This window comes from Castor canadensis, chromosome 7 (assembly GCF_047511655.1).
Source record: "Castor canadensis chromosome 7, mCasCan1.hap1v2, whole genome shotgun sequence".
In the NCBI taxonomy this organism is placed as follows: Eukaryota; Metazoa; Chordata; class Mammalia; order Rodentia; family Castoridae; genus Castor; species Castor canadensis.
The window spans coordinates 155,773,187-155,783,995 of NC_133392.1; the positions used below are offsets into that span (position 1 = coordinate 155,773,187).

The following is a 10,809-nucleotide window of genomic DNA, read 5'->3' on the forward strand; positions in this document are numbered from 1 at the left end:
TTTCATTTTTAGTAAGACTGAAAACTACATTATTCAACCTTTAAAATGGACTCCTTTAAATCGTCCGGAAGTTTGGGACATCTTACAGGTCTTTTCGGGTTAGAAAGGGAAACTACTACGCACAATACAGTGGCAAACCTTTGTTTAAGTATTAAAATTATGCATCTAAGGGTTGGGGTGTAGCTCAGTTGTAGAGCATTTGCCTAGTATGTGTTAAGGCCGTAGATTCAATCCTCAGCACCACAAAAAAGAATGCATCTATATATGCACATAAGGATGCTCTAAAAATTCAAGGGAGTACATTTGCAAAATAAACCCTTATGGCACTCTTTGATGAATGTGCAATTGCAACTCCTAAATATTAAATAAAAAACAAGGCTGTAATGGAACCCAGCGGTAAAGCTAGCAAACATGAGACTCTGCGTTCCCACAAACAAACAAACAATCCACCCACACCGCTCCTGGACTAGAATGCCCCAAAACTGAAGGGTTTGAACTCAGAGACTACGACTCCCGTCATGCGCCAGGGCTGCACGTGATTAGCAGCAACTAGAACTACATCTCCCGGCGTGCCTTGATACTACAAGCGATTTGCAGCAGCAAGAACTACATCTCCCGGCAGGTCCCGAGAGGGAGAATCAGGGTAGTAGGAGAGTGGCTACCAGCTTCCTGTAATTTCGCGGAGTCAGTCAGGTGCCACCTGAAGGGGATGGAGGTGTCCTGGGTCTCTGGTGCTCGGGAACCTGACGAGATCCGGCCTCTAAAGCCGTGTCTGCTGCGCCGCAACCACAGCCGCGAACAGCATGGAGTAGCGGCCTCCTGCCTCGAGGAGCTGAAGAGCAAGGGTTGGCAAGGGACGGGTCCGGGGCGGAAGGCTGGGGGAGCGAGGCTGGTGAGGATGTCCGGCGGGGACCGGGAAGGTGACCTGGGAATTCTTGTAGATCGGTTGGAGCCTGGGACAGAAATAGCCCAGGTTTCGGGCTCTTCAGCTCATCTCGTGTGAAACTCAAGTGGGAATGGTAGATGGGAACCAAAGTGCAAATCAAGATTGACTCAGCATGGGTGTCTTGCCTGAAATCAGGTAGATTTTAGTCCAAATCGAGCCTAGTGTATTCCTGCCATGCTGGTTCACAAAGGTGGTGCCAGGACCCCAGCCGAGCCCACGCGGGGTGGAAGCGGGTGGGTTTCCCGACTGGTCCATGAAGAGAGACGAGCTGCCCGGTATCCACCCCTGTAGGGTCCAGACGAGGAACGTGAGAGGAGGGAAGTTCTGAGCCTGACCTTGCTCGTAACCATATCTGCTCTTGCGAAGGGATACTGCTTCAAAGGGACGCTGGGACTCTGAAATGAGATAATATATTCAAATGATGTAACCGTTATCAGCCCACAGCAACAAATGATGTTCTGCGGGTGTGATGGGTGAGCCCACCCACGGAGTCGCAGTGTGTGTTTGGAGAATGGCGCTTCCTCTCAGGGTCGCCAAGACGCCGTACAGATGATGTGAGACCCAGGGGCGGCCCAAGCACCATAAACCCTTTGGTGACATGGATTTTGCCACATCAGTGTTTACGTATTTTTTTTCTTGGCATTGAGTTACTTCAATTTTAGTGCCACTTCAGTGCATTGGCTGGATGTCCTTGGCACAGAGGCGGGCATTCTCAGCAGCTGGGCCTATAGGAGGCTGACTGTTCTGTTTTGGGTGACAGACAACACTGCTGAAGGGTATTTCTAGTCTCTTGGCTCTTACTACTTAATCCAGTCTTCTAGCACTTTAGGCATTACCATCACTCAATGAAGTGGAACAGACTGCCCTGGGGCAAGACTTTTGGCCAGCAATAACAAAGATAAAAACATACTATCACTAATTCAGCACTAGGGAGGCTGAGGCAAAAGGATCAAGAGTTCAAGGCCAGGCTAAGGTACATAGTAAAACCCTGTCTCAAAAATAGAGAAAAAAAAAAAAAAAAGCAAGAAAAAAATGAAAAGATACTTACACAAATTTCTGCTTTTCATATTTTCCTACAGGCTAGAATAGTTATAAAGGAAGATACTACAAAGAACAAAAAGCATTTTCTTTTTTTGTTTGGACAATTGACACATAGAGAAATTAAGATAACCATTAAATAAATAAATGAAAGACTGCTGGTTCACAGGGAGTTAAACCAGACCCTGTTTGGTAGTCCATTCAAGTAATACTCAAATGTCTCCTATGTGTGGGTGCAAAGTAGCTGTAGGAAACACATTTTCAAAAGCCAAACTATGAGTTTAAATTCCAGCTCTCCCACTTACTGTGGGATCTTGAATAAGTCACTTAATTCCTCTGAGCCTTGGGTTTGTCACCTGTAAAATGGGCACAGTAATAGTGCCTACTTTATACTAGAGTTATTCTTTATATGAAAACATTTAGATTACTACCAGGCATATGGTAAGGTTACATTAATGCTAATAGTGTTGTTTATCTACCAGGAGTTCTACTCAACTCTCAGTACATTGAGAGCACTAAGACAGATGTAATTTCCTTCTGGGTATTTGTCAGTAGTCAAATAATTTGTTCTTTTCAGCCTGTGACATTCTGGCCATTGATAAGACCCTTACACCAGTCACCCTGGTTCTCGCAGAGGATGGTACCATAGTGGATGATGACGATTACTTCCTTTGTCTACCTTCCAATACAAAGTTTGTGGCATTGGCCTGTAATGAGAAGTGGACATACAACAACTCAGGTAAGAAAATGCTGTCCACGTGTGCATTGTCTATCATGATTTTGTTTTAGTGACTGCAGTAATTTCCCTTCTCACTCTTTCTCCACCTGCTCTCTGGCACTTGTTATCTTTTACCATTTTGATAATGACCATTCTCTCTAGTGTGAGGTGATAATGTCATTGTGGTTTTAGTTTGCATTTTTCTGATCGTTAGTGGTATCATGATTCATTTTGCCACACAGGCAACTAGATGGTTGCTGTTTGTGTGGCTGTCTAAGCACTTAGGCAGCTAATGCACATTCTGCGTGCCAGATACAGTTTTGAGTCCTGGGGATAAAGATGAGTAAGACGTGGTTCTCAACTAACTTAGACACTGACAGCAACTGAAATTCAGCATGGTGGAAAAATCAGTTTGGCTGGCCAGAATCAGGCTGCCAGGAACTGAATCTTAGCTCTCTCATTTGCTAGCCAGGTAACCCTGGGCAAAATAACATCACTTTTTGGTTCCTTATCATAATAATTATAATACCTGTATCCTAGGATTGTTATAAGGATAATACAATACATATCACACCAGATTTCTCAATGAGACTATTGACATTTTGGGCCAGAAAATTCTCTGTTGTGGAAAGGCTGCTCTGTGCATTGTAGGAAGTTTAACAAGTTCTTATCGATCACTAGATAACAGAACTAACTCCTATACTGACAACCAAGAATGGCATCGTCAAATGTGTGATATTAGTGGTTCTCAGTCACAGTCTTACCTAGCACACAGTAAGAGCTCAATAAATGATGCCTGTCACTCTTATCCTCACCAGAGATTCAAGCCAAGATCTAAAGGAATGTCTTCAGGAAAGTACACAGGCTATTAGATTGAGAAAATCACCCTTCAGTAATGGCTCTATCAGCTACCACTGTACTTGGGACCAAGGGATAGAAAGCAATGGCTTATTCCAATTAAGGATGGGACCAATTCCCACACATAGGAGAAGTGTTGGTTACAATGAGTGTTTTAGTGTACAAAAACAGGACACACTCAGAAACAAAGACTAACTCAAAGGGGGGGGTGCCATAGGATCTCAGGTCTATTCATGACCATATCTTGGGGTTTAGTGGCTTCTTTCCATAGGAGTATACAGACCAATTTCACACAGAAATTAAGACAAAGGAGGAGGGAAATTAAGGCTGTAGGGGAATTGGCTTTCCTGTGACTCTTTGAGGAAAGGTACTTCCCTCTCATTGGAATCATCTTGAGTAGTCAGTCAGAAAGATGCACATAGCCTCCAGAGGTCTGTGTGCTGGGGGAAGAGGCAAAAACAGCACTTGAACTTGCTCTGACTGTGCCTGGCATTTTCTCCCATATATCAGATGGAGGTACAGCTTGGATTTCCCAAGGGTCCTTTGATGTAGATGAAACAGACAGTGGGGCTCAGGCAAAGTGGAAGAATGTGGCCAGGCAGCTGAAAGAAGATCTGTCCAGTATCATCCTACTGTCAGAAGAGGACCTTCAAGTAAGCCCTTTACAACTCAGAAATGCACTTGCAGCTTCTGCAAGACTAAGTGATTAAGCTGAGTGTGGTGCTTCAACCTATAATCCTAGCAGTCAGGAGGCTGAGGCAAGAGGATCCTGAGTTCAAGGTCAGTCTGGGCTACATAGTGAAATCCTGTCTCCAAAAAAGCACATTAATAGTTGTGTGAGCTAGGGGTATTGAAGAGAAATAAGGGAATAATTGCTGATAGGTCACTATGTAGCCCAAGCTGGTCTCAAAGTCACAATCTCCCTGCCTCACTCAGCCCTCTAATTGCTGGAATTACAGGCATGTACCACCATGCCCAGCTGCTAATGAGTTTCTTTTTTACAGTGATAAAACTTTTCTTGTTGGGAATTGAACCCAGTACCTTGTACATGGTAAACACATGTTCAACCAGTGGGCTACTCCCTCAGCCAGTGATGAAAATAGTCTTAAGATTGATTGTGGTGATGATGGTCATACAACTCTGAATATGCTAAATAAAACCCATTGAGTTTATACTAAAACCCATTGAATGAATAAATTATATGGTATATGAATTATATTTTAGTAAAGCTATTGAACTGAAAGTTCACACAGGAAAAGTCTGAGCCTACCCCAGCCACCCAGGAGCCTCCCTGGAAACAATTGATCTGTCAGTTTCCCACTCCAGAGATATTTTGCAAACAGGCATTTGCTTTCTCCTCCGCCTCTTTATACAAATGCAGTTATATCTACTCCATTTTTAAAGAAATAGTTGAGTAGTATCCAGATCAGTTTACAAAAGGCATCCTCATTCTCTTTTTTTAATCACTACAGGGTATTCCGTTTCATGAAGGTCCCATGATTCGTTTAACAACCCTGCTCCCCCCAGTCCAGTGAACATTTGGGTTGTCATCAATCTTGCTATACCAAGCTCATAGCAAAGTCATTTTGCACAGATGCTTATCTGTAGAATAAGTTAAGAGCTATAATTGCTGAGTTAAAGGGTACATGTATTTGATAAAAATTAGCAGGTTCCTAAGAGGTGATGATTACAGCTTCATTACAGAGTGGAGCCTACATAGGAAGGCTGGGGCCAGTGTTCCAGGTAGAGAGAAGGCAAAAGAGCCTTCTTACTTCTTTTTTTTTTTTAAGAAACAGAAAGGGACTATGTGGCCCCTTCCCATCCCTATAGACTAGCATATTATGATGTTCCCTTAGTAAAAGGCGAAAGATTTATATGATATGAAGAGAAACCAGAGTGTTGATGTTCCCTTAGAATAGCACAATAGGCCTTACCAAAATGGAAATGTCAGAATGTGAGTGAGCTTGTCAGAGCCTGCACCTAAGAGATGGGCTCTAGGAGGAAGCTTAGAACACTCAAAGAGCGCTTACAAGGCTAGCCAGCCACTGATAAAGGAAGAGCATACCATCAAAGGGACTGAAGGATGCCAGGCATCCCAGTGATTCATGTCTGAAATTCTGTCTACTCAGGAGGCAAAGATTGGGAGGATTGAGGTTCGAGCTAGCCCAGGCAAAAAGCTTATGAGACCCCCCTATCTCAACTAGTAAAATGCTGGGCAAGGTGGCATGCACTAATCATCCCAGTCACACAAGAAGCATAAATAGGATTGTGTTCCAACGGGCCTGGGCATAAAAGCAAGACCCTATTCGAAAAAAAGCTACAGCGAAAAGGGCTAACTGAATGACTTAAGTGGTAGAGTGCCTAGCTAGCAAGCACAAAGCCTTGAGTTCAAACCACAGTACCACAAAAAAAAGGGGAGGGTGGTGGAGCACAGAGGTTATTTGCACATAGTTAGAACAAGACTGGTTCTTGGGAAGTCACTCATTTTCCTCATCTGTAAAACAGGACGAATAGCACTACTTCCTTCATGAGGTTCACACCTCTTGAATTTTGAACCTTATGAATTTAACTTAAAATTATAAAATAAAAATCTCCTCAAAGGAGCCATTCCCAGTCTAGTACTCAAAAGAGGCAAGTTCTTTTTATGATGTTTATTAAGCAATGCTACCATGCCTTTGAGTTTAGAGCCTCTTTCCGAGGGTGTCATCACTTTGTTCTTTTTTCTTGTAGTCTTTTTTTTTTTTTTAATCTATGTGCTATATGTCCACGAACATTGACACTTCTTAAAATTATCCTTCTTGCCAGGTACCAGTGGCTCACACCCGTAATCCCAGCTACTCAGGAGGCAGAGATCAGGAGGATTCAAGGTTCAAGGCCAGCCCGGGAAAATAGTTTGTGAGACCCTATCTTGAAAATACCTAACAAAAAAAGGGTTGGTAGAGTAGCTCAAGATGTAGGTCCTGAGTTCAAGCCCCAGTACCACAAAAACAAAAACAAAAAAAATAGCCTTCTTGAGCCAGGCATGTTAGTTCATGTTTATAATTCCAGCACTCAGGAGGTTAAGAGAGGAGGACTGAGAGTTCAATGCCAGTCTGAAAGACCCTGTCTCAAAAAAAGGGAAACGTGAGATCTTTTTAGAAGATTTTAGGATATAACCGTTGTATTTTACAGATAGAACATGCAGTGTACAAGTTGAGCATAGGTTATGTTTTTAAAATAAATTTTTAAAAGCTCCGAACAACCCAGGTGCCAGTGGCTCACACCTGTAATCCTAGCTACTCAGGAGACAGAGATCAGGAGGATCACAGTTTGAAGCCAGTCTGGGCAAATAGTTCTCAAGACCCTATCTCAAAAATATCCAACACAAAAAAGGGCTAGTGGAGTGGCTCAAGTGGTAGAGCGCCTGCCTAACAAGTGTGTGGTCCTTACTTCAAACTGGTCTCAAACTGCAATCTTCCCAATCTCAGCCTCCCAAGTAGCTGGGGTTACAGGTATAAGCCACTGGTATCTGTCAGGAACTTTAAAGTAACTTTATATTGACTCATTGCAGAAATGATCAAATATCCCTTCCTTTGTATTCTATATAGTTGGGTTTCTAAATATTGTGTTTGGTTTTGTTCTTAATGAGGAACCAAGGCATCATTTTCCCAATTTTCATGCTAGAATAATATTGAAAAGTTGAATGCCTCTCTGTTGGCCTTCACCAACCATACATAGTAGGTAACTTTGAGAAAAAGCCGAAATACGTTCTGAAATGAATGTGTTTGAGAGGTAGAACACCATGCTCAGAATGTACTTTTAGATTTCCTTGAGTCCTTATTTGTTTATTAGGTCCTCATTGACGTTCCATGTTCAGACCTGGCTCAAGAACTTTGCCAAAGTTGTGCCACCATCCAAGGGCTCCAGAACACGCTCCAGCAAGTACTCGATCAGAGAGAGGAAGCCCGCCAGTCCAAGCAGCTCCTGGAGCTTTATCTCCAGGCTTTGGAAAAGGAGGGCAGCATCTTGTCAAAGCAGAAAGGTAGTGCTCCCACTGGGGGTTACTCAGAACTCAGGAGCCTTCCCCTTGAGTTTATGGCTGTTTTGAGGGCAGCCATAAACCCTTGGAATGATGTTTTCTTCTTGCCAGAATGATTGCATGCCTGGCTGGTTGTGTGGCAGTGTGGTTTCACAAAGTGTGATCTCTCTCCTTTTCTCTCTGCAGAGCCTATAGCTGCTGTCGGTGAAGAAGCAGATGCAGTTGACACAGGCATCAGGAGAGAGAGCTCCTCCGAAATTGCACTTACGAGCCAGATCCTTGCTGTACTGAAGGAAAGGCCTGCTCCAGAGCTGAGTTTATCTAGTCAGGATTTGGAGGTGGGCAAGAACCAGGGACAGTGAACTGCAGAGTGCCTTGCCCTGGAGGCACTGAATGACTATGCAGAACATGTGTGAATTTCTTTTACCTCTGCAGAGCCTGAATGACAGCTGCCAAATTGCCTATTACATATCAAAGCACTTGCAAACATCTCATTTAATCTAAGTCAAAATGGTTTTTAAAAGAAAATGGGTGTGCTTCCCCAGATCATCAAATATTATTCTCGGGTCCAAGGTTGGTAATGAAATGACTATGCCTGACAAGAGAGGATAGGGGAGCTCAACCTTTTGAGGCAGCTTAGAGTTGTCATGGCTCAAAGATCCTTAATTAATCCCAAGGCCTATAAGGTAGCACGAGAAGGTAGACAGAGCTGGGGATGTTGCTCAGTGGTAGAGGACTTAGTCCAAAAAAATAAATAAATAAATAAAACCACAGGCTTGAGAAGACCATCTTGTGCTGGTTATCTTAAGACCAGGGAACTAGTAGCTTGGAAAAGGATGGCAATTGGTGGATTCTATTTTTATCCTTTGTCCTTGTCTCCCAAGTACCTCCCTATTGTAGATAGAAGGAAATCGTGTTTACTTGAGTATGGCTCAACTTCCTGTTGTTGTTGAATAGTTTTGTTTTATTAAAAAAAACACATACACACACAGCCACATGCTGTGAAAGAGAGCTGACATTTCAGTGTAAAGACTTGACATACCCTGATGTTGCCTGGCCTTACTTTCTTAAAGAAAATCATGAAAGCACAGGTGAGGGATACAGAGCAGTGGTTCTCAATGGTTCTGTTCTTGCTGCAGTTGGTTACCAAGGAAGACCCCAAAGTGCTGGCTGTTGCTTTGAACTGGGACCTAAAGAAGACAGAAATGGTCCAGCAGGCCTGTAACGGGGAACTCACGCTGCGTCTGCAGCAGATGCAGAGTTTACGATCTCTCCGCCACCTTTCAGCCAGGAAGAATTCACTGCCTGGGGAGCCGCTGAGTCCTAAACGAGCCAAACAAGACCCCACGTAGCTACAGCTGGAAACCTGCTGAGGAAAACCCCGTGGACTTGATTTTTGTTGTCAGTAAACACCTTCAGCCTGATTCTTTTATTCCTTACATTCTCCTCTGGCCCTTGCCTTCCAGCGTGTTCTTTTGGCACAGGCTGGAAGACTGGGTTATTACCCCACCCCCAGAAAAGTTGCTCAAGATCTCCACATACCCTTCCACCTACTGCTAGTGCAGTTTATCATTCTTTCAAGTACATGGTTATGTTCTCTGTTTAAAAGTACTTGTTGGAGTTAGGGATGTCACTCTGGTAAAGCACATGCTTAGCATGCATGAGACCTAGGTTCAATCCTTAGCACCCCAAAAAATCAGTAAGAACAAGTACTTGTAAGGGCAGTGAAAAGAAGTTGTCCCATTTTGGACTCACTGTCCTTGTTCTACAAGTAGAATGGCAGAATTTTAGACACAAGTAATGTTACAGAAAGTGACTAATGGAACGTTGATTAGGCCACAGACTTGTTTGTCAAGTTAATGAGTTTTGTTTGTCTAAAAGCACATATTAACTTTGCAGACCATAGGGACATACAGAATCTAATTCACCATTTCTAATATCTAACTCAGTATTGTGAAATTACATGTTACCACTATGAAATGCTTTTCGGTTTTCTAATACGTTTTATCAGCAGGGGGTATATAAGGTCATTAAGTCTATTTCCATGGGCTGTGTCTCCAAGTCTCTCTGGATGCACAGCATATCTGCTGTGCATCTCCCGTTTCTGCACAGACTTGTTCTGCAAGTTTTGTCATCTACCATATTATCTCCTTGCTGGGAAAAGATAGTTACTGGCTTTTTTGACTTTTTATGCATGCTTACAGGAAAATAGAATTCTCTTGAGAGAGACATTTGCCAGTATTTGTTTTGTGCCTGGGGATTGAACCCAGGGCCTCCTATACTAAGCAGGCGCTTAACCATTGAGCTACACTCCAGCCCTGCATTAGCTGTTAAACAAACAAATGTAACAGTTACTCCTGGGGTAAAGCTGGGGTGCAGGAAACAAACAAAAAAAAGAATTGTTTCCTTCTCCCATCTTCAATAAAGGCTCAGATGTATGTTTGTTTATTTGTTTGGCAGTGGTAGATGTTTGAACTCAGGACATTGTGCTTATTAGGCAGATGCTCTACCACTTGAGCCACTCCTCCAGAGGGCTCACATCTGTTCGGCATTCTTTCATTAATGTTATACCATTAGTTGTCACTTGTTAGCCCCAACATTTCCCTTTTTACAGCTTATTTTGTAATACCTACTTAATTATCCTTAAATAAAAACTATAACTGATATTCTACCTATCTTCATTCAAAAGCCTTGACTTACTATTCTGTTGTTAATATTTCAGAAGATGCAAAGGAAAATACTTTATAATAAAATGCCATGTATGCCCTTGTCAGGATGTGACCAAAGGAATCCTGAAGCTGCCAGTTGCTTGTGCTAACATTAAATTAACTTGAATTTGGCAGAGGCAGACCGGCAGGGTGTGTTATGATCACTGACTCAAATAGTATAAGTAGCATTGCCCCTGGTAAGAGGATTTCCCAAAACAATAAAAGTTCTGAACAAAACAACACCTCTATCCCTGAGTTATACAGTAGCTACATGACTTCAGTATATATTAAAACTGCAAAAAGTAAATAAACTTTGCATATAAAACAGAATTAGGTTTCAGGCTAATTTAATTCTGTCTGGACGTAGTGGTGCATGTTTGTAATCCCAGCACTTGGGAGGCTGAGACAGGAGGATTGAGAGTTCCAGGTCAGCCTGAGCTGTGTAGAGAGACCCTGTTAAACAAATGAAAGGTAATTTTGAACAGGTTTTCATCCATATGAATGTCCAGCATGATAACCAAAG

At 42.7% G+C, this 10,809-nt stretch overlaps 1 protein-coding gene across 1 annotated transcript; it reads left to right on the plus strand.

Moving 5' to 3' along the window:
• Positions 1-580: 580 nt before the first annotated feature.
• On the plus strand, positions 581-10,253 carry Dffa (DNA fragmentation factor subunit alpha). The gene is made up of 6 exons (XM_020186048.2): positions 581-845; positions 2,562-2,723; positions 4,071-4,213; positions 7,392-7,581; positions 7,765-7,916; positions 8,718-10,253. The coding sequence occupies exons 1-6, from the start codon at positions 710-712 to the stop codon at positions 8,928-8,930; spliced, it is 996 nt and encodes a 331-aa protein (XP_020041637.2). The 5' UTR covers positions 581-709; the 3' UTR covers positions 8,931-10,253.
• The last annotated feature ends 556 nt before the right edge of the window (positions 10,254-10,809 follow it).

Excerpts from the sequence above, each read along its gene's own strand:
- Dffa (XM_020186048.2), top strand. The coding sequence starts at position 710 with ATGGAGGTGTCCTGGGTCTCTGGTGCTCGGGAACCTGACGAGATCCGG. Across the intron at positions 846-2,561 it reads CGAGGAGCTGAAGAGCAAGG|CCTGTGACATTCTGGCCATT; the intron begins GTTGGCAAGGGA and ends TGTTCTTTTCAG. Across the intron at positions 4,214-7,391 it reads TGTCAGAAGAGGACCTTCAA|GTCCTCATTGACGTTCCATG; the intron begins GTAAGCCCTTTA and ends TTTGTTTATTAG.